The 25,663-nt window shown below is 31.6% G+C and overlaps 1 protein-coding gene across 2 annotated transcripts in view; it reads right to left on the reverse strand.

The window, feature by feature from the left end:
- Positions 1-13,593: 13,593 nt before the first annotated feature.
- Positions 13,594-25,663, reverse strand: part of LOC127704234 (DNA-binding protein Ikaros-like) — a 58,528-nt gene continuing 46,458 nt past the window's right edge. For both annotated transcript variants that reach the window (XM_052208187.1, XM_052208188.1), the window contains 2 exons: positions 24,287-25,511; positions 13,594-22,317 (listed from right to left, as the gene is read on the reverse strand). In XM_052208187.1, the coding sequence (XP_052064147.1) occupies positions 21,467-22,317; positions 24,287-25,463 (2,028 nt within the window). In that variant the 5' untranslated portion in view covers positions 25,464-25,511 and the 3' untranslated portion in view covers positions 13,594-21,466. The remainder of the gene's footprint in view (positions 22,318-24,286; positions 25,512-25,663) is intronic.

Raw genomic sequence — 25,663 nt, forward strand, 5'->3', positions numbered from 1 at the left:
GAGCAAAATGAAAATATCTTTAAACATGCGTTTAAGTTTATTAGGAGGTCGGAGAGATTCCTTATTATTTAGATAATATATCATAACCCACAAGCACATCATTTAAGTTAAGGTTTTCTTGTATTCTTACTTTTTTTCTTTCTTTTCCTACGTCCTTTCCGCCATTCAAATTTTCTGTCCAATTTATACAAATGTTGAAATAATATTTAATTTGTGCTTGCTCTTATATATTGTATTGTTAAACATGTTAAATGGAGGAGACTTCATAGGTCTGATTGACTTGTGTCTTATCCAATTTGTGTTTATTCAAATACAATATGTTTAAACTTAACTAACTCTTTTCAACCGGCAATTGTAAATATTTCGATGAAAACTAAATGTAATTAAAAAAAAAAACAACAACACTAGTATTGCATGCTGCTGTTAAAGACATTTTTATATACAAAAGCAAATATTTTGCACAATTTCTCTTTGAATACTTTTGTCAACTTTTGAATAAATTCCAATACAGGATACTAGTACATGGTGTGTCTGTCGAAATAGTGTTGCAGTTTAAAGAGATATTTAAATCCAACTACAGTTTAGAAACAAGAACATTTGATATACTGTAACACGCATGGTTTGCTAACAAAATGTATTTTTGTATTAGTATAAAAATTCCATACATATTCACACAAGACTTCACTTTGCTGACTTACAGAAGAGCAAATAGAAGTACCCACATACCTTTGCATTACAATAGGATTTAGGTGTTTATACAAAATACCATTATATACACAGTAAAGTTTTCTCTCCATTCTCTGACCATAATGTTGTAACCCACTACTTTTTTTTCTTCAAAACTGAACATTTATAAAATGACATAGGATTACACGTTTTAGAGGAGTTCTTCCTATATCCACGTACTTTGCTTAGGCATACCACAGTCTAGTTTCTACAAATCCCCCCCCCCCCCCCTCAAAACTTTAAGACAACACTTAAGACACAACATTTCAACCGCAACATACCCTCATGTCAACATGTATGTATGATATATTGTTTTATGACATTCAATTCACGCGAAATTTGAACCCTCTTTCAATTAAGATTTAAACAAGTTGTTTACTCAAACCTTTTTCTTGATCGACAAAGAGATGATGAAATATTCTTAAAAGATAAAAAATGCATACAAAATTCTTTACAAAATCGTGTGCTTTATTTGAATCCGTCAATATACTGCAACCATGCTGTTTGGACGATACGGGTTCCTGGATTCGATTACATGTAATTGTGTAGAATATTTATTAAGTCCTAGATACAGAAAACCAGTTCAAAGAAAGATAACTCTATTCATATTAGGAGTCAACATCGTGCGTTGTTATTTTTTATGTACAAACAATCTGTATAAATTGGAAGTCTAGTTAAAATTTCCACTGCTTAACAAATATTACAAAAGTTTGTATTTCGAATCAAAATTTACCTTATAAGAACTGTGAAAATTAACAACTCGGTTTGGACAACACAACTTGTTTAAAGTTTCATAGATCGTCATAATATGATATAGCATTCATAAAGACTTTTCTTAATCTTTCATGTGAGTCTGTAGGTCCGGGCTGATGATAATCCTGTAATTACATCTTTATCCATATTTTAAAAAGAAACATTTCGATTATTGTTTTTTGCACAAATCAGGCCGTTGGTTTTCTCGTTTGAATTGATTTACATTTGTAATTATGGGGCCTTTTATAGCTTGGGTTTTGTTCATTGTTGAAGGCTGCACGTTGACCTATAGTCATGATAGTTGCGAACTTCTACGTCATTTGGTCTCTGTCGGATATTTGTCTCATTGGCAATCATACCACATCTTATTTTTATAATGCTATGAGAGAAATGTTCTGTTAAAAATGTAATTGAGTTAAATGTGAATTCCCCATGTTCCCCAAAACAAAATTAACATAATTTTCGTGCTGACGGACAAAAAAAATTGCAACACACATTTTGGTGAATTTTTTTTTTGGATCAAATTATGATTGATCCTCATATAACTACTTTTCATGCTTATAATACTTCTTTCTGTTTAGAAAATTCAATACCCGACTTACCTGAGAAAATTGAACATACCGGATAATTAAGTCGCACAAATTTTTCAAGGCGATATTTGAACCATAAATGGTTTTTTAAAAGTTGTTTTTTCTACGTGAAACAATTCTTTCCATCCATATACCCTCACTTAAATCATGCTGTTGCCAGACAATTATACGTCAGAAACTCATCACTGTCCTTGTGACAAAGGTACAGGCAGACGGGACTTATTGATGACCGCCCATGACTATTTCAATAGGTTCTGACAATGCCACGTCGACCAGGGTGGTTTTTAAAGACCTTGACTACCCATGAGGGCCTTGCACGATCGGCTGAAAAAATGCCACGTCAATAAAATTTTATAACGCAACGTCATTTGCGAGACTTATTTAGGGCCGCAACGTTGTCTGCTAAGTTAAAGTCGTCGAATGCCATGGCAGACAGATTCACGCCATAAATGTTTCCCGTATACTGAAATGCCAAAGAATCGACTGCAGAAAAACATTTTTAGCCTTAAAGAGGCCAAACCAGAAGGTACAAAACAGATCTCAAAACATGCCCAACAGAACTGGTTGACTTTTCTGATAATCATTTAGACGTTGGTTACAGGTAGTCTTTGCCTTCGACAGTGACACATCCATTGATAAGGGAAAACAGACATTAAACATGATGTAATCAATTCAACTTTCGAATTGCAATTTTCTTTAGACAACGGAGTAATGAATGAAATTTACGTTTTACTTGCATTGCATATTTGAAAATGAGAATTAAAAAGAATAAGCTAGCGATGCGTTTTTCAATTTTGTCTGTATAGAAAATTGTAGTAAATTATCAGCTTTACTAACCATTCTAGGAAAGAAAATGAAAAAGCTTGTGTCCCTGGGCCATTTAATCTGCATAATTACCTTTTTAAAATCTTGCTGAAGACACCAACAATTTTCAACTTTTATTTGTATAACCATTTGTTCCAAAAGTTCCCGTGTACAAGTCGACCTCTTTCAAGGAAGTTACGATTTCAAGCAAGCCCTGGCTTTATATATATATATATATATATATAGAGAATATCATATGGCTTTTTCAATATCACATCTGTATCAACCCAAGACACCAATATAATCATGAGAGCTCTGCTCGAAGGATTATAATGTTTGAGGGTTGAAATGACGTCATACATATTATAGGTTTGACATGACGTCATACAGATTAGGGGTTTGATAAAGCCTTTGCAACAGTGACTGCAATCGATGACGTGACGTCATACAGATTAAAGGTGTGATAAAGCATTTGCAACCGTGCTGATATCGATATCATCACGGGTGGCTGATACAGCATGCTTGCCAATGATTGTATTACACATACAATGTATCTGTATTTACTACTAAGTATATAATAAATAAATATATATATAGATTCTACCACTGCATCGAGTGTGATACGATATTTATCCACTCGAGACAGTTAAATTTTCAAATTTAAAACGCGAGGCTCGCCGAGCGTTTTAAATATTTAAAATTTAACTGTCGAGAGTGGATAAATATCGTATTACACGAGATTTGGTGGTGGAATCTGTTTCTCTAATGATTTTCAAACAATACGCAGGCAAATTTATTCATTCTTTTCGAATGATCTGCAAAAAGATGTGTTCTTTCTATGTGACGTCATCAGGCATGGTCGCCTTTTTTCATGCCGTCACAATAGGAGATTCAGATGAAAGCAAGAAAATTCGACGTCATAATCGGATTTTAACTAATGAAGAACTGAGATCAAACAAACCACACGTTGATTAAATTTTTTTTATACAATGGGTGCAGAAAGGGATAAATTGACGAAGAATTAGAGAAATATATATATATAAACAAGTCTAAATTGAAAACAACTTTCAAACCTATGATTGCGTTGGATAAAAACCGCAATTTTTATACGTGTGCATGCAAAAAAAATTTCTTGGTAGAGGGGTCTAAATACAGCACAAACAACATTTTCCAAAAGACATAAATATCATATACAGGTGTTTCTGGAATTTTGCTTCATAAGAATAGAAGGTTCACAAGTTAATTCTTGTTGCTTTAGTGTTTGGGGATATTTTATTTTTCAGTATCTGTACTGTCCCTATCTTAACTTACCTACCTGTCTTGTCTTTCCATTGGCCTCTAAATTTGTTTCATTTTAAACTTTCATATTCTAATCTGTATAAGGATTATATGCAATTAGGGCCCTCTTAGGAGGATGGATATCGCCCAACTCATATAACTGTTTTATTTTTCCGAACAAATATTGGCATTCAATTTGGCCTCACCGGTGGTGAATAATAGGGTTATACTGTGAGGTATAGTTATATAATAGGGTTATACTTTGGGGTATAGTAGTATAATTTATATGTACCAATGATTTATAAATTTGGTAATGTCTGACGGTATGACAAGAGTAAGTTAATGTATGAAGTCGTACAAACATTTCAAGTTTGAACAGGGTAACATGACGGTTGTCATAATGGAGCAGAAACTGCTGACCCTGCCGAATGAGTTAATCCACTGTTTTTTGGTGGGGTACTTGCTCCACTAGTGGCACCCGTTATGTTGCTCACGGCAAATAAAAATCCAGGGACAATTCCTATTTCATGAGTTGGTGGCTTTATGGAGGAAAGGAGACACTTGATTGTGGTTACAACAAATGAAACAAATACGTCGTAATTTACACCGTAATGTTACACAGATATTTCATAACGGGCAACACAATCATTATACAGTGCTCTTCATGAAACTGTCCCAAAAATGGAGTCATTTCTTTCGTTGTAAAGTTTAGTTCTCAAACACACATTATTGTACCTGTGGTATCCTATATTTTAAGTCAAATGTGACGATCGAGCATTTAAATGTGCAACTCATTATATGTGTCAACTAGTATTGTGTAAATGAGTTTTAACTAATCTTTCTTTTAACAATTAACTGCACTGATTAGAGTAATAGCACTACACATTTTCCTTCATATTTGATGACTGCATGAGACAGCATCAGACAGTTGAGGAAGTTTGTAATGAATCCAAGTTTTTCCTCAGTTACAGGTTGTTGGATTTTGCCTTTTATCTTATCGATGATTGATGTATTAATGCTGGCTGAAATTTGACCAATTACTCGCAAATGGATGTAAATAAGTTGTTTTTGATCAACCAAGCTTGTTTCACAGTATTATAATACCGGTATACCAGCCGTTATTTGTGGGAAGATATAAAACCATTATGTGGAGCAAATTAAGTTAGCATCTAATATAACTAGAGATAACAAGAATCAATGCATGGAGTAACTGGACGATTAAAAAAGCCAACTGATATGCCAAAATAAGGCATCTCTTATTATCATGAGCTGTCTAGTAGTTTTCTCTCCTGCTACAATATGCTATATACAAAGGCTTACATACTTATCATTCAGTAACATGCGAGAAATGTTTCATGTGTTTCATCATCCCAGGTTTGTGGTGGAATTTGTGTTGCTTAGTCTTTAGTTTTATGTGTTTTGTTTTGAGGACATGTTTGTCTTTTCTTGGTTTTTCGTTTATATTTTGCCATAGGATTATCAGTTTCTCTTCGACGTAAGAATTCCTCTTCTTTTGGAATATAAAACACAATCTTCCAATACCCATATATAAAAGGTTATTTGCTGACATTAAATTATTTTACATTTCAGCTGACCTGAGTCGGTTTGGTCTGCACTGTTAAAAGTTTTTGTGCTCTTCAACGCTTTAAATTTCTAATCTTTTGGTGACGAGTGTAGCTGATGAAGGAAAACATAACTACTAGAAAAAAAAACAGATCGAAAAGAAAGGTCATTTGAGAGCGGTCTAGTAGAACAAAATAAAATATGAAATCCAATATCATAACTGTTTGTACTTTGTACCCTATTGTTTTTTCTAATTTACTATAAGAGACGGATTCAGGGAGGGCCGCCCCACCATTTTGGAGCTTCATGGATGACAAATGCATAGAAGTATTACTCCAAACGTTAGCCTGCCAGGCCCCGCTTTCAAAATCCTGGATCCGCACCTGACTATGCTCACAGTGAGCACATTTTACGGAAAAAATAAACATCAAGCGATCACATTGTATTCCCCATTACGTTATGTCAAAATGTTCCAAACTTTTATAAAACTTAAAATTCTAGTTTATACAGTTGACGTTTAAATAACATGAGAAACTGTGTACGCGTTAATGAACAGCAACCATATGACACAAATATAAAAAAAAAACACATAGAGGTCAACACTCGGGTTCAGTAATAGACAGGAGACTATACGATGTAGCAAATTCTAAATCTCCCCAAGTCTTTGAAGTTACAAAACACTATAAAAAATCTGCCATCATTACCAATTTCATAAGTGACATAAGCTGGAAGAAATACTGAAGACAACCACTGACGAGGTTACTTACTTTGGAAAGGCATTTGAACAGGTGGAAGGGTTAAACTAGCATATCAGAGAAATTTCATTCCCCTTTTGATTAACAAAAATACCATTGTCATATTGCCTTTCTTCTAGAAAATGATCCACGCAAAAGCTTAGGACAATAGGATGCATGGAAAGTAGTACATATACCACTTACAAATGGCTACTTTAAGTTAATCGATGCAATATATATACCAAAAAATGGAACAATCTATCGTATTCTATCAGCGATTCGATTCGACTGCGGATATGGTCATCCTGTGAAGTTTTTTTCGTGTCTTTTACCTCAACTTGTCCCCATGTTATCCGTTCTGTCTTTACAATTGTTAATTCCCTGAAGAGACCTCCTCCTTACAGCCTACAACCTAGTTATAGAATAGAGAATGGACACGGGGAATGTGTCAAACAGACAACAACCCGACCAAAGAGCAAAAATAGCACAATGCCACCAATGGGCCTTCAATGCAGCGGGGAAAAAACTCATCCTAGAACAATAATATATACTAGTTCAGGGAAACGGACGCCATACTAAACTCCAAACTATATACAAATGAATCCAAATTTAAAAAACACACAAGGCCAACAAAGTATGGCAAGCCGTTTTATTATTTATTCTAACTTCAAGGTATCTAATAAACTTTATAAGATATCTCATAAAGTTTATAAGATGTGCTATATAGTTTATAAGATATATTATATAGATTATAAGATATCTTATACAGTTTATAAGATATCTTATATAGTTTATAAAATATCTCATATAATTTATAAGATATCTCATATAATTTCCTGTATAAGATATCTTATAAATTATATGATCATATGTTATAAACTATTTGAGATAGTTTATAAACTATATTAGATATCTCACATAATATTTAAAATATCTTATAAATTATATGAGCTATCTTATATAATATATGAGATATCTTAATCTATAAATTATAAGACATCTCATATAATTTTCTTTAAAAGATATGATAAACTTTATAAGATATCTTGAACTTTAAAAGATATCTTATACTTTATAAGATATCCTATACTTTATAAGATATCTTCTTCACTTTATGATTATCTTATAAAGTATATAAGATATATTATAACGTTTTTAAAATATCTTATAAAAACTAAATTACATAAGATATCTTATATATTATATGAGATATCATATATATTATATGAGATATCTTGAAGTTATAATAAATAGTAAAACGGCCTGCCATAACAAAGGCTAGAGGTTCCTGACTTGGGACAGGCGCAAAAATGCGGCGGGGTTAAACATGTTTTGTTTAGTTTAACCCTCCCTCTATACCTCTAGCCAATGTGGAACAAACAGACACACAGCAATTCGCGCAATAAAACTCAGTTTTAAAGAAGTCCGTGTTCTATGTTAGAATAGGTAACAGAATAAACTTAGAAAAACGACAATGATCAACATAAAAAACAAAGAAATACTAGCAGTCACTGGCATGCCAGCTCCAGGCCTCTATCAAACGGATCGAATGATTATGTCTACATCATACGAAAATCAATCACAGTCCGTCCCATTAGGGGTTATATTCATTCCATCATAATTCACACAAGAGGAACATAAACCGTATAGTACCAACAACTGGTTTTTAAAGTAAATTTGTTTATTTCCGATGCAAAAACTCTTTGGGTGAATCAATATCAATTCCAAAATATGCCATTTTAAAGACTCGACAACAGTATCGTAACTATTTCCTTTGTGAATAAGTTTGTTTAAAGGTTTGGGTACCTTTTGAGGTGAGTGACGAAATTTTGGTGCTTTGTATAGAATATTACCATAAAAGATGGGATGTGAAATACCTGAATTCCTGAATGTATAGCTTGCTGCTTTTATAGATTCATCTGATGCTGTTACAATATGAATAACGGTAGGTATGGGTAGTATGAAAATGAGGCAGTAACCCAAAGACACACAAAAAAAAAATAAAAAGGACATATAGAGCAGACAGGTTTGGCTCTATAATAAGTATAAGAAAATGTGACTAAATCTACCAGAGTCTGTCAGAGATCTGTTATAAATAACAAACTCTCTGTATGACAAAGAACACTCGGAATAATAAAAGGCAACCACATACGAGCTTCCTGACACGGGGGATAGGTACATTGATCTATGGCGAAGTTATACTTTTGAGACCTTAAACCTCCCCGTTTTCAACCACGTACAATAAAAGCAGTACAGGAAAATTGCTGAATGTGCGAAAACAGCACTCTTAATCTACGAGGGGAAGGAAGACACGATCTTGTACAATACCTAGTATAATTCTTAACACCGAGAATTTCAATGCAGAACGAAAATGATAGTTTTGTTTCAAACTATGCAAATTCAGGTTCTTTCCAAAATAGTAGGTTGACAAGTAAAATTAGGGTAAAAATTAGTTGGATACGAAAAACCAATTTTTATTAAGTTCCTTCATGTTGAACCATACTGAATTACTCTATTTGTGATAACATTTAGAAAATGAACAATTTACTATATCTATATGCCTGTTGTAACAGTTTTCTAGTAACGAAAATGTGTGTGTGTGTTTGTGTGTGTTCATTGAAATCTGAGACGTAACTGAGAAATGTACACACCATAGGAAGCAGCCAAGGAAACATTATATTGAAAAGAAAAAAACAGTCCTGTTCGACATATCTAGATGAGAGATTCTTGTATCATGGTGCAAAATTACAACTAGCACTATTAATGTTGGATTTCGTTAGAGTGGTTTGATGTGTACATGTATTTAGAAAACTGTATTTTTTTTACCGAGAATACATCGTCTAAAATCATAAAATCTACCAAGTGATGTTTCGTTGGGTCTTTCTAAAGATTAACCATAAAACATAAAACAACAGTAATCAAAGTACTGAAGTACTGAACATCGGATGACCACAAGTTCTTGTGGATTGTCACAAGCACTTGTCTCAGAAAAAAAATCACATCTGTATACCTAAAAGTGAGGTTAATTTTTTTTCTGGGACAAGTTCGTGCGTGGATAATGAATAAATGACAGGGAATTCAACGTCACCGTAATAACTATTATATTGTAGTGATACAAATCAGTATACTCTGGTTTGTTGTTATAACAGTTACATGTATAAAATATAATTTTCATCCATTTGTATATCATTCTATTTTACTATTCTAATAATAGTGTAGTGCAAATGCATGGTGGACACTCTTCTGTAATAATATGATTTTTCTAATAGATTGGATTTGAGCAGGCATTCATATTTTCCCGCAAAACGTTCTTGAAATATTCTTCCGCATGCGTTAACACAATTTTTCTGTACGTGTGCATAGATTTATCAATGATTTTTTACTTATATATATATTTCTATTAACGACAAAAACATTTTCATATCATTAATTTATGTTCTAAACAAAAATATTTTATGAGTATTCATTTAAGAAATGAATTTATAACAAGCGATAAGGAATGTTATGTTGCACTCCATAATGTCCGCGTATTTATAGATCGGTTACTAGTCAAACACGAAAGTTACGTAAGTAGAAATCTCGTCGGCAACAATACATCGGAATGCCATCACGGTCATCGCAATGTAAAAAGTTTGAATTCCATCGGAGTTCTCTACGTTGCTGTTACCGTACAGTTTATGAAGTTCATCAGTTCTGTCTTCGATGTTGCTTCAGTTATATTATTTTGAGATTCTCCTGATTTCGGGAATAAGACACCTATGTATAAATCTTTTTAATGTTAACGAAACATTTTACTTATTCTGCTAGTACTTTCTTTTTCAAAATGATTAACATGTATGTATGTTCTAATAAAGTGATCTATAACAATGTGATTTGGTTTGCAGATGCAAATAGGTTACCGTTAGGACTTCCACTTATGACAAAGGATTAAAAAAATATGGGGAACGTGTCCATGGGACACAGATGATGCCCCCGCTTGCATGTAACGTTATAAAGGGACATAACTCAAGAACTGAAAAGGTGACTCTACCCAAATTTGTATTTGATCTGAGTTTTGTGGTAATAAGCATTGTTTATAAGTTTCATAACATTTAGTTGGGGTGAACTTAAGTTAGAGAACGGAAACGAAAAATTCAGCAATTTTTCCATTTGTAAAGGGGCATAACTCTAGAACGGTAAAAGTGACGCCACCAAAATTCGAACTTGATCTCAGTGTGTTTTGTGGTAATTAGCATTGTCACGGCATAAGTTTCAAAACATTTAGTTGAGGCAAACTAAAGTTAGAGAGCAGAAACAAATATTTCTACAATTTTCCATTTGTAAAGGGCATAACTCTAGAACGGTAAAAGTGACGCCACCAAAATTCAAACTTGATTTGTGTTTTTGCTTCGCATCACGTTGCGGAGATATTAGTTTCAGCCGATATACACGCCATCTTGAAATAATTACTTAACACATATAGATTCTGATTGGTTGCTTTATGATGCAGCTGAGATACAGCAACAGCTATTGGCTTAAATGAGATAAAAAATTACAGACTTTGCCCGTGTCAGGATAAGACATCAAATGCCGGAAAATTAACTATGTGTTTTTCAGTTCCGATCAACTTCATTAATTCATGTTCGTTTTATTATGCATATATTGCACACTGAAATTCAATATTGATATATATATCAATTATTAGTACGTGTTTATTTGCTTTGTTAATCTGCAATATGCACGATTTGTTTTGCTAAACAATGTTCCTATACAATGTTTACAAAAATGCTTTATCTGTATAACTTCTGCCAATCTAGACACACCTCCAGAGTCGTGTCTATTTGTAAATGTTTTAATTTTTAACAAGTAAAGTGAACAAAATTTTAAAAGCATGGGTGTATAACGCATCTAAACACTAAACAGCCAGTTTAAAATTTCAGAAAAGTTCATCTTAATATATATACAAAAATTGATATTCCAAGTCTAAGACATCCATTTTATATCAATCAATATCTAAAAATACCACATTTCCAATACTAAATCAAGAACCACATATTACCTTAAATTAGGATAGAGCGAAGCAGTCCACAGGTTTTTAGAAAGCTCAAACCTGTGTGGTAATTAGCATTGTGTATAAGTTTCATAACATTTGTTTGAGGCAAACAAAAGTTAGAGAACTGAAACGAAAAATTCAGCAATTTTTCCATTTGTAAAGGGGCATAACTCTAGAATGGTAAAAGAGACGCCACCCAAATTCAAACTTGATCTGTGTTTTGTGGTAATAAGCATTGTGTATAAGTTTCATATCATTTAATTTGGTTGAGCCAAACTAAAGTTAGAGAACGGAAACCAATTTTGGGACGTACGTACGGACGGACGGACGTACAGACGGACAAGGGTAAAACTTAACGCCCCCTCCGCTACGGCAGGGGCATAAAAATAGTCTACCATATGTCAGGTTAATTCTGTTATGCATATAAAATGGTTTCGGAGGTATTTTCAGTTTAATAGGCGACAGCCAACTCTCTGAGACTAATGAATCATTCATAGATTATCCCTTGAGATATGCGATGGAATTTGTAGCAAGTCCGGTAGTGACTGGTCTGTAATGGCTCTACTTGTATCCATGATGCGAGGTCACAACATCATTACAGGTAACTCCAGTCTCCTCTATCAATAACTCTTGTCCACAAGGTTTAGAAAGTGGTATTAAACTATGTTTAGTAAACTGTCAAACAAACACAAGAAATCGGTTCTTGTACATATTGCACAGTCACCTACTTTTGACAGTGTGATCTTTTTGATAATTTTGTCGATGGGTTGCTGTCTCATTGATGTATACCCCACATCTCCTTTTATTGAGCTCTTACATTCACACCTTAACAGTTTAATATTCATGTCTTCACATACTGTAATACATGACAAATGTACTATTGATACAGACATATGTTGCGCCTGGGTGTAATATTGAATTTACAAATGTTTTTATGAAAATTAAACTACCAAAAGTTTCTAAGTAAGAAGTCCAGGACTAACAAGAAGAAGTCAAATAATCTCGATGAAAGTGAGATGTACCAATGTAAATGAAACAGTACCATGCATGTCTATCAAATATCAAAACCTTGTTATTAATGATTCACAATAAATTGACCTAACCACAAACTTGCACATCTGTTGACACCCCTTCTGTCGCTTGTCTGAAATAGCGTGCCTACCTCTCATCTCCCCAACTTCCTCATAACAAGACAAAATCTAGACAATGTTAACATGGTGGATGAAGCCAAAGTTGCCCAAAGAGAACCACGACCTTTAACTGGCAATCTTAATCAGTTAAGATTGGAGATGCACCTTCTAAGTGCAGGGATTGAACTCATCACATTATAGTGTTGATAGACTAGTGATACAGCAGCCAATCTACTCGGACTACTTGGCCAGTTTTTTTTTATGAAGATGTTTCTTTAATTATCAACTACCTGCAGATTATAACCTTAAAGCCAGTAAGAAATCTGAATTATTAGTTGAGTCTTGTATAAAGCAGTCAATGAATTTCAGTGGTTTTTTTTTTTTGTAATTTGTAATCAAAGTACATTTGTTTTTTGTAGCATCTGGTTTTGGAGACATACATCATTATATCATTTGTGTATGCAAATATCACTCCTTGTGTACATCTTCTAAACCCACTGCTTTGAACCTCAACCACTAATATGTTGATACCTATATTTTGACATTGCATAAGGCAATGTTTTTCTGACTGTCAATGACGTCTTTACACTAAATCCATTGGATGTTGGATTTGTACTGATTGATATTTTTGTCTTAGATACATGATTTTTTATTAATTGTTATTGGCTTTAAACTAGCTGTCAGTTTATAAATATCCTGCCACGTCCGGTCTGTGTTCTTGTTAGATGCGACTCTGCTTTGTATAAATCTGATGATTTAAGCCCTTTTCAACTGATTTTTATAGTAACACAGCCACATTCTTTATCTGCCTGTCCCAAGTCAGGAGCCTGTAGTTCAGTGGTTGTCATTGGTTCATGTCTGTCATATTTGTTTTTCATAAATTTGTTTTTTTATAAATTAGGCCGTTTAAAACTACTGCTTTGGACTAAAACAATGTATTGGACTTAAACCACTACTTTGGCACCAAAACAAGAAAACAAGTATTTAGACTTATTGCTTTATTTTTTATACACTACGCTACACAATTTTTTTTATCAAACAATAACGTACAACCTAGCATTAGTAATACAAACAGAAAGCATCTAAGATACTACATCTAACAAACAAGAAAGGCATTTAACAGGCTGCAGAATTATTGGAAGAAACTTCTCATGTAAAAGTATCAATATCATATAGAAATACTATCGTACACGATCATCTATGAAACAGTGGAATTTATGACAAAATTGACACAAAGTCCTACTAACTATCAAATCTGGATACTGTAAGATCAGAATTTCTGAATTTTGTTTTACTTTAAATTTCAAATGATTGGCATTATAAACACAATTATCAGTACATATTTATTTTTTAATGAATATTATGATTATCTTTGTGTTACACTTTTCCCCTTTATAATTTGTATTCAAAGCAGTTATTTCGGAGTTAACAGTATTTGGTCCATATTTATGAGTCTCTTTAAATGAGCATTTTCCAAAAAAAATTTATTGGTAGAATGATGCAAATATTTACTAAAAACAAGGGACCGTTTTTTTAAAGTTGAAAATCATTTGTATAGTATATCTGCCTTGGAAGCAAACTTATTGGTCAACTATAAATATTGATACTTTTACAGTACATCTGGTATTAATTTTGACAATTACTTGATCATTTGCATATTTAGTTATTTTAATTAATGGTTAGTATTGCTATAACAAGTAACAAGAAATTTGTCTGGAAAAATATTCATATACTTCTACAATTAAAAATTTTCATAGTAAAAATTTGATTTAGGAAAGACAAAAAGGCTATACACCTAATGTCATAACTTTTTGACTAAAATAAGATTTTGCATATATAACTCTCCAATGTAATTTCTTCAAAATATCTTAAAATCATCAAAATATACATATTTGCAAGGAAATAAATTGTTACAATAAACAAATGTCCACTTAAAAAAGTGTTACTTAACAGAAATAAATAGTTCACATTTATGCACCAAAATTCCATTTATACAGATTAATTGGGACATACATTAAGCCTATCTGTTACTTATAAGTACACAGATGTATAAATTAAAGATAAAAATTTGTGTTCATATTAAAATTAATATATAACCAAGCTGACATCTCAAAAGAGATTCAGCATTATATACAGGACACTTTTGAAGATTCAAGAGCACACGACATAAACAAGGTCAGCTTCTCCTTTACTGAAATTTGTGATTAAAAAAAAAAGATTTAGATTAAACTTTTGTAATACTTAAAGATGAACGGTATGCACTTTCTTTTGTAAAAAAAAAATAAGAACTCAAACAGTTCATTTTAAGTTTTCTCTACCAAAAAGTATCACTTTATATTTTTGCATAAAAGGATAAAAAGGAGAATTTTTCTTGAAAGTCAAATGTTTCTGTTAACAAGAAAGAATTGGGAGTTCCTTTAAAAGAATACAATATCTTTCATTTGATTAAAAAAAATGCAAGTTAAGTGAAATAAATCATTCAACAGGTTTTTAAAGATAAAACTATAACAAATGTAAAATATTTATCAAAACAAAATGGAAAATATTGGTGGAATACATGGATTTATTTCCTACTCAGAAAGTAAATTAGGTTTGAAAAGAAATAAAGAAATAATACCATCATTTGAAGGAAGACAATTCAAACATAACTATTTAAAAAAAAAAGTTTTTTGAAAACCAAACAATTGGAAGAAAAGCAGTGTTTTTCTGTTCACAGTAACAAGGAAACTTACTACAACCGGTGGGAAGACTAACAGGGAACATTCTCACCCTATTCTTTGGTTTGATTCTCTTACATACACACAAGTTATCTAAAAAAGCACAATCTATAAACTTGTCAAAGTCTGTCAATGTCAAACCATACATTGTAGTGCTTTACATAATGGCTACTCAAGTAAGAATGGTCAGTCATTTAACTTGACCGTTATTTTCTGTGTTTGGATGGGACTGGGAAATATGAATAAAATCAGTTTACTAAATAAGTCATAAAATGCTTTTTCTCCCTGTTTTTGCCAATGCTTTCAAGCCTTCTATGTCCCTCTCCTGTTTAACTACTTTCGTAAAGTTTTATTTTGACAAATGTAAGCAGGTTAGCACACTAAATCAGTCTAAAATAGCATTCTTACAACTGATTAGTAGTAAAACCAATTAAGGCATTATTTCCTCAATCTATAGACTACAATGTATGCTTTAAAACAGGTCATAATCTAAAAAATACTTCTGACCATTTTCTCTACAAACAACATGTATCTGTTATATTAGCACTTAATTAAAAATATCTTTATACACATAAATTGTTCATTCATAGTAAGAAGCTTGTAAATTAAGGAGATTCTGTACATAAATTCATACATATGTAATTGTTCATTTTATTTATTAATGAGATTTTTATTACTATTGTACAACATCTATTCACAAAACATTACTTACAAATAAAAAATAATTGATTCCATAGTTTTTCTACTTAATATACATAATTGTCTTATTGTTGCCTAATTACATATTAGAAGTATCCAGAAACTACAAATTGTTCTACGACAGAAGAGTATTGCTGATCAAGGACGGGAAGATTTCATAAATCGTCATTTTGGAAGAAAAAGCGATATATAATCAAAAGCTTACAACAGCTGACACTAATTTGATTTATAAATATATATATAAAGATATTTATGTTTATTATCTTAAAATTTATATTTGCATGCTGTACAATAGTTTTATTGGAATGTAGTCTTATACCAGGCGCTGCATTGTTGTGATAATAAGCATGGTTTTTTATAAGTTTCAAATGCAAAGTGGTATGTATTAACATCAACAAACACTTTACACTTTTTATTTCAATTAAAGAATTGAATGTTATGAAAAAATCAGATAAATATAACTAATTTATCTCAATTAAATATTACATGTAAACAATTCATTAAATCTGTCCTCTTACAATGTTTTAATACCACATATATGTTTAATCTGCGACTTTGATAACCAGAACAGCTAAGCATAAACAAAACAACAGAAAAAAAAAAAAAAAACAAATTAGAATAACAATAACAAATTAAAAAAAAAATACCTGAATTAAGAATAATGATATGCAAACAATTGAGATCAGACAAAATATAGTATAAATTCAGGATATAGCAGCAAAAAAATTTCCATCATTCAACTTGTTTTTTTTTATATAAAATAATAAAGCAAATCTGAGGGCAGAACAATAAAATTTGAACACCAGAATTATATTTTTTCCAATTTTGAACCAATGGCCCAATCACTTATACAATAAAGTTGAATAAGGTTTATCATTATTACAGAAATAACCAAGAAATTAAAAAGATCTGAGTTAAAATATTACCATGTAGGTTTATTTTGGGTTTAAGATAAGAGAAGATTACCAAGTTATCCAATTCCTATGCATTGTAGGGGTTCTTGAAACAACAAAACAGATAGTTTTGAGACATTCTTCTTAACTTAATGGTTCTAAAAAATCAAAATAACATTTGAAATTTGTCACTAGAATTAAACAAGTGTTTTAAAAGTATAAAATGGCAGTGTTTGATTTTATGGGATAGATGCCATTTCAACAGTCTGACCAGTTGTCAAAGAAGGCAATTAATAAAAACAGCCTGAAACATCTTGTCCCGTTCTATACAAAGAAAAAATAATAAATGAACACAAAATGGCTACAATTTAAACAAAAACACAACAAATGTTAGCACAAATTATATACAAACAAAAAACTTTGGTAAAAAGAGAAAAACAAAGTCATTCAAAAAGAAATATATAAAAAAATAACAAACGATTGTAACAAAATAAAACCAGGACTCGTGAACTTCTCAACTGGTGCTTAATAAATTTGGGACTAGAGAGATTCTGCACCGTTTATCTTTGAACACCGTGCTGCAGTCATTAAATAAAGGTCCACATATATAGAATCAGCTGCTTTATCAAAAATTTAAGAAACATTATTAATTAGAATAGAGATTACCATAGCATTATCAGAAATCAAATGAAATAAAATGAAATTTTCTAAATATTCTCTGTAAATGTTTGTTTTAAATTAGTTTTCCAATTTGAAAACACATTTTTTCCTCAATAAAATTGTTGTATTGTAAATGCATACTGATACCACATGTATGGTCTAAATATTTGTTAAAAAGACACTTTAACAAAATAACATGTTAATGAACCCTATTCTGACTTGCATAAGAACACATAGATGAACACAACAGATTAATAGAACACATGAGCTTTAATTTGTAGTTCAAAATAATAATACTGTTAAAAAAAACTACAAACTAAAAATATTAGAATATACATAAGCTGTCCTTTATCTGTGCTAAGACAATCTGGATGGAAGGATTAGCACCTACTAAAAAATCCTTAATTTATGCATAAGTCAGCACCTTTTTGTTATAAATGATGATAATGAAAAATGCTGCCTCATCTTTTATTGTATTTCATGATGGAGATAAAAGATACATGATGAAGTTAACTGCAAAATACACTCATTTTAATTGGTTCAGGTAACAGAATAAAAATAGACCCAAAAACTACTTTGTATGTACTCTCTTAATTTCACTAATAGTATTTCTTAGTGTTTCATATGCAAAACGTGAAGAAATTTATGAAATATAGTTTTGGAATGTGTGCTTTAAACAACTAGTGGTTAATGGCCTTATAATGAAAACATATAACTGACCTTGAATAAAACATAAAATTACCCTCTGACATTGAACTAAAAGTTGACTTTGATATCTTGGTGATGTTATGGTTTGATCTTAAATTCAAAATGACATTCTGCTATATTACAATTCCACAAAAATTATTGCTAGGAATTCTTAAAATGATTTATACAGGAAATGCATTCATAGCTTATGAGCTAATAATAAAACACTTTGCAATTTCTAAACATGAAAGTATTTTGCAGAAAACTTTAAAAGGCAATTTAAAACAACAAAGACTGGAATGTTTGGCATTGCTAAAGAAAGGTGAATCGCTTTAAGGCAAAAGTTTGCTGGGGAATATAGAAGTATGAACACATTTAAAACAAAAGTTTTTTTCAAGAAATGGCACTTTTGTTAGTAAATATTGTTTTAGCTTAAGTGTTCTTTACACTTATGTCATGTTAGTGACAAAAACAAAACATTAAATGGCCAGTGTAGGTTAAGTCTTTAAATCAATTCATAACTTTCACAAGAAATATAAATTTAATAGTTTTTTTTTCAATTTTTTGTCTCTCACTTAAACACAACAAAATAGCTAAACAGACTTTTAACCTGGAATGTTTTTATTCATATATCTTTTCACACTTGTTTATTTATTTATATAGGCCTAATCTTCAGGGAGATTTTTAAAACGTTTTAAGTGCAATATTTTTGCCACTGACACGACACAAGTTGTACTTCATGTTATGACACAAAAATTCAACATATCATCAGCAGTGGAATTCTCAAAGATTTGTGGAAGATTTTTATAAAAAATAATAACAACCTATTAACAATCGGAATGTTGATAACTCATCATTTGATTTTATAGTAAATAACATAGAAAATAAGTACAACTGATCGATCTACAAATGGTTTTGACAATAGCTCATACTATGTACAAAGTCTCACTCAAATTAAGTACTAAAAACTTGTAAAGAATATTTACTATACATTTCTTCTCATGTAGGGATCTAAATGAGTTCTTACAGTCACTGCATATATTCAAAATTATGTTTGTATTTTGAATGCAACAATAACAAATATTACAATTTGTTTTAAAATTTATTACCTTTCCAAGCAGTTAAACTTGAAAAATAAAAGAATTTCTGCCTTCTTCTTCCATTTTAAAATCTTCTTTAACATTTGTTGTAATGACAATATTTAAAAAAAATACAATTTTCAAATCTTTCAATACTTTAAAAAAGCAATGAACTTAACAACAACAATTTGTGCCTTGTCACTAAAAGAAGAAGTTAAGAAAGGAACAATTTGAATCCAAGACTTTATTAAATCAAATATTAAGTAAATATGCTTAAGAAATCTGTTCCATAATTGTCTGTGTGACTTCACAAAAACACCAGGATGTTAAGTACAGAATGTGTAACACAACTTTCTGATTTAAACATGAAATAAATTTCTGATATCAAAGTGATGTCCAAATATCTATATAATAGATAACTTGACACTAATTTTTCATTATACAAATGGCAACCTAAATATATATGAACTTTTTCTTGTAAATAAATTATCCAGCATTTTTTCGATGAATAGTACTGATCTGACAAAATGGGGAATACCTTCAAAATGTAATAATAACTTTTCTGCAAATGATTCTGAAGAAATGTATAGTAAATATAAATAGAAACACACTTCACAAGACAAATGACATACTAGCACTAAATCACAACAGCACAATTAATCATGTATAAAATATCATTTGTGAAATTTTTCTAAGAAAACCCAAAACACAACACTAGAATCTGTTCACTTATATCATTGATTGACATGTAAGTTTTTTTTATATATACTGAATACAATAATTGTAAACATTTTCAAAAGTAAGAAATGAATATCAATTTCACAATCCAATTTCAAATTTTCTGTCGTTTTCTAAAAATCATCTACTTGCTTATATTGTCAATCTTGTTGACCAAATGATTTTTGTAATGCTTTGTTGAACAGAGTGAGTTAAAATTGTTTCAGAATCTAAAACATGTCAGGAATATTTTCAAAGCATTCTCCAAAATATTGTGATTGGTTTAAAATGTATTCCTTAACGGAAATTAAACCAGACCCCTTACTTAATTGTTATTTTGTTGTACAAAGAATGGAAGACATATAAAATAAAATGGAAGCAACAGTTATTTTGGCAGTATCACTAGTTTGATACGTAACACTCTTATTATTATTATAACAATGTAATCTCGGAGACACATAACAAAAATATACTTATCAGAAAAATTTCACAAATGACCAGACATTAAAAGGGAGTTAACTAAATCACATTAAAATGTGACCATTATCATAAATAAGAATATAAACATCATACGTAACATGTATATAAGATATATATTCAAGTTTTCACTTATAAATCTAAAGCACATGAATATATATATATATGTATATCTTGGGAAATTCACAACCATACACCTACATGTTGTAATATAGTTCACAACATATTATCAACAACCAACATACACATATAATAAAGTCTATTCAAAATAGTTTGGTTTACCTTTATCATACAGGAATGTGATTAAAAATAAAAGACATTTCAAAATATCTTTGGTTAAATGGACGAACCATTGTCTTAATATGGCATAAACAAAGTGACATGATAATGACGATGAGATATCGGTCTTCGACCAAATGAGAAACATCTAAATGAAATCATATGGCTCTCTCCACCAATTAAGATAATAGTATTTTGAGAGAATATGTAGATCTGTCTCCTAACAACCCAATTCAAAACAAAGTTTTCGGTGGTTTTCAATAAAAAAAACAAAATTTTAAAACTTTCAAAAAAATGAAATGCAACTATTCAGAAATCTGAATTTCAATAAATTGTTTACATAATTAGATTTAAAGTATATGAATAAAAAAAAAATCCTTTTTTAAATATTCATTATTAGAGAAGCAAACTAAGTCTTGCACCATGTAAGCTGTGAAAAGCTATGTGGAATGCCCATTCTAATATAAAAAAATCTACAGCATATTTATGAAATGAGTTCTTAGAAGACTGCCCTACATTATAATGTTCAAGGCCTTGCCTATGGCACAATTTGATATGTGACTGAACAATGATAATTATTGCACTCGGCAACTCTTGGATAACAGACGGAGACAGATTTTTGACATCCTCCCTGTTACCATGGAGATCTCAGTCACTCATTCCTTCGTCTTGAATATTGCTTTGGATAACATCATGTAAAAGTTCATCAACAGAATCGCCTTCAGCGCTAATGCCTTTCTCTTCAAAATTAAGGTTAGGCACCAGAATACTCAGCATGCGGACCACATTGTGACGTAACATTTTCAGCTTCATGGAATGTGCACAGTCCTCACACTCAGCTGATCCAGAACAGATCGATCCATTCTTTGTGACATTATTGCATTCAGAAGATTGCTTTGGTGTTTTCTTGGTAAGATCTATAGCACCATGGTTTTCTTCATTTGTTATGTTGATTTCTTGGAGTGGGCGTGGCACCTTGTTATGTGATACCAGTGACAGCGGTAGCTCCTCCTCTTGATGGTTTGACGGTGAGTGATGGAGACCATTCTGAGAAAAGAATGGAGACATCTGACCATTCATCATGCTATTTGGACTAGATTTTGGCAGATTTGCAAGATGGTGCATGGCCATTTGTGAAACTAGATCTTTTGGCGAGAGATTTTCTGACTTGATGTTGGGCGAGTGCTGCTGTTGCCCAGGTGAGTGATGATGTGGTGATGGCATCATCATTGGCAGAGGAATGTTTGACTGTGACATAAGTAATGGCTGCTGGTTTTGGAGGGGATTTGGTGGGACCATTGAAGGTGGGTTTGACATTTTATACATAGAGACCTCTGGAGACACATGTGTCAGGTAACCCATCCCTCTGGGAGACCGATTCCTCTTTTCTTTGATATAATATGACATGATGCCATCATGTTTATTGATGATATGACTTTTTAGACTATGACTCTGACTGTACTGTACACCACATGCTCCACAAATGTATGGTCGTTCTCCTGCAAAACAACAAATACTTTGAATTATCTAGCATTCACAAAAGTGCATATATCTTGATAAATGAAATTGCTGTACAGATATATATATATTGATGTATATTTCTTTTAAATGAACTATCAAATTGTAATTTTGTCACTCAGTAACTGTCAATTCAGAAATTATTGCGCGAATTTAACATTGCACTTTTTTTTAGAAGAATGGCTAAAAATGTGAGATTTATTATTGTATTTTTCAGGAAAAAGCTGTATACAGATCTATGTATCATATATCAGAATGCAAGTTCTTATTATTGTGACAATCACCAAGTCACATTATTTGCATTAATATAAACTTCTCAATAATTTCCAAAGTTACAGTACTTGATAAGCCTAGACTTGTTTATTGTGGAAAACTCTGTGGAAAGATTCAAAGTGTAAATTTAAAAGCAAAATTCTAAGTCATGAAAATAAGGTCAAAGTCAGATGAACCCCGGAAGAGGGACATGTACATCTTATAATCATTCCACACTCCAAATATAGTTGAAAACTGCCAGATAGACATGTATAAGATTTTCTAACATATTATGAGATTTTAGTTAAATCTAATACATAAGCTATAATCTATTTAATTGGACAATAGCACAGGTTATTTCCTTCATATAGATGGCAGGCATGATTTCTTTGTTTTGCTGGAGTTACTTCCCTTTGTTTAAGAAATAAGTGAGCAATATTAACTGTGCTATTTCATGCCATTTAAACTTAGTGCATTATATATGTTATATATGTATATATATTTCCTTATAAACAAATAAAAAAAATTTTTCTGTAGCTTTTATAAAACTTCCTTATGAATATTCTTGTTTCATATATTATACTTGTCATTGACAATTGCTAAAAGTTGAACTTATCTACTTAAATGAATAAATGATTCAATGATTATACAATGTCTCTTTCAAAAGATAATTTGAGAAAAGAACTATTTTAGCCTCTCGATGTCTTGATTTGTTGGAGGCATAATTTAACCTCTAATTGTCTTGTTTTGTTGAAGACAAAATTTTTACCTCTAAATATATTGTTTTGTTGGGACAGAATTTGAATCTCTAAATGTCTTGTTTTGTTGAAGACAGAATTTAGTATTTTAACCTCTAGATGTCTTGTTTTGTTGAAGAGAGTATTTTAACCTCCATATGTCGTGTTTTGTTGAAGATAGTATTTTAACCTCCAGATGTCTTGTTTTGTTGAAGAGAGTATTTTAACCTCTATATGTCTTGTTTTGTTGAAGACAGTATTTTAACCTCTAGATGTCTTGTTTTGTTGAAGACAGTATTTTAACCTCTATATGTCTTGTTTTGTTTAAGATAGTATTTTAACCTCTATATGTCTTGTTTTGTTGAAGACAGTATTTTAACCTCTATATGTCTTGTTTTGTTGAAGATAGTATTTTAACCTCTAGATGTCTTGCTTTGTTGAAGATAGTATTTTAACCTCTAGATGTCGTGTTTTGTTGAAGATAGTATTTTAACCTCCATATGTCGTGTTTTGTTGAAGATAGTATTTTAACCTCCAGATGTCTTGTTTTGTTGAAGAGAGTATTTTAACCTCTATATGTCTTGTTTTGTTGAAGACAGTATTTTAACCTCTAGATGTCTTGTTTTGTTGAAGACAGTATTTTAACCTCTATATGTCTTGTTTTGTTGAAGATAGTATTTTAACCTCTATATGTCTTGTTTTGTTGAAGACAGTATTTTAACCTCTATATGTCTTGTTTTGTTGAAGATAGTATTTTAACCTCTAGATGTCTTGCTTTGTTGAAGATAGTATTTTAACCTCTAGATGTCGTGTTTTGTTGAAGATAGTATTTTAACCTCTAGATGTCTTGTTTTGTTGAAGAGAGTATTTTAACCTCTATATGTCGTGTTTTGTTGCATGTATCCACATTTCTTTTTATTTCTGACTATAATTTGAAATTAAAACAAATAAAATGACTTACCTGTATGTATACGAAGATGTACATATAAATTACTCTGATGCTTAGTTGTATACGGACAATGTGTACATTTGAAGTACATGTCCCCATTTGCATTTTCAGTCTTTCTTCTGACAGGCCCTTTTCCTTGATGCGTGTTGTCAATGTGATTTTCCAAATTCTTCTGGCGTCGAAAAGTTCGTTCACAATACTGACATTTCAGGTAATCTTTTTCAGCAAGTTCTTGAGGTGATGAAAATTTATTTTTATCCATAAATGGTAGAAAATTTGGCGTGAGATGAGGATCAAGAGGTCCTGGTGGGAATGGGAACATAGGAAGACCACTGAATGCACCATGTAGCCAACTACCATTTAATTTTGGAGGAGTTGTAAAATCAGCAGATTTTGCATTGTTAGCCATCTCAGCAATTTTCTCGGCCAACTCTTTTTCATGATGCTCAAAAATATTTCTATTCTCTTGATCTTCACTATTAGCAGGAGATCTATGGTTGCCGTTAAGTTCGGAGAATTGTCCTGGTATTTTGATTCCCTCTCTAAGTCCATTCAGTATTCGCTCATCCTGATTAAATCGTTTCATTAAATTTTGGCACACGTCTCCATCGACCTCATCTTCCATCTTGTTTTCACAACCATTTTTCATGTCTATCATCAAACCATTTGGCATTCTATCGTCCTCATCATCCTCCCCATCACTTTCACCACTGTAATATCCATTCTCGTTCTCCACCTCTTTCATACGTCTCACTATATCCTCTAGTGTCTGTTTCCTCCGCGATCTATTTTTATCGGGAGTGCCGATCTGAGATTCTGTAGAACTACAGTCTTGTTCCATTGGATCTGAATCCATTGCTTCTTCTGGACTTAAATTTGGCGGGCTTGAATTTGAGTTCCTCTCATTATACATATCATCTTTTGGCACTTCAGAGAATTCAATATTTGGTGGGTTATCTGGACTTGGTGTCATGATATTTTCTGGAGGCAACAGTTTGTAGTTTTGTTCTGGAACATCATTTGATTCAGAATCCATCATTTTGAACTGCTGAGATGATGTTATAGTTGATTCTGCCATAACAGCACAGTGTGACTGAAGATCTACAACCATTTTTGACGAAAATTCTTGTTCTGGTGGAGGGCTCGGTGCTAAATTCTTTGTTGCATATGAAAGTGTCTCACATTCCATTATAGAATGGCATGTCAGTTGTAGGTTGTTTCATCTAGGCACATTGACCTGAAAATAGAAAGAGACTTATGATTACTAAATGTGTAAATCATTTTCAATTAAAGCATTTTAAAACTAATGTTCAACAAATATACTGGATAACAAAAATCCTGCTAATAAATAGTTCTGACCTATCAATGACTCATTAACTGCATCATCAC

The sequence above is a fragment of the Mytilus californianus genome, unplaced genomic scaffold (assembly GCF_021869535.1).
Source record: "Mytilus californianus isolate M0D057914Y unplaced genomic scaffold, xbMytCali1.0.p SCAF_6, whole genome shotgun sequence".
In the NCBI taxonomy this organism is placed as follows: Eukaryota; Metazoa; Mollusca; class Bivalvia; order Mytilida; family Mytilidae; genus Mytilus; species Mytilus californianus.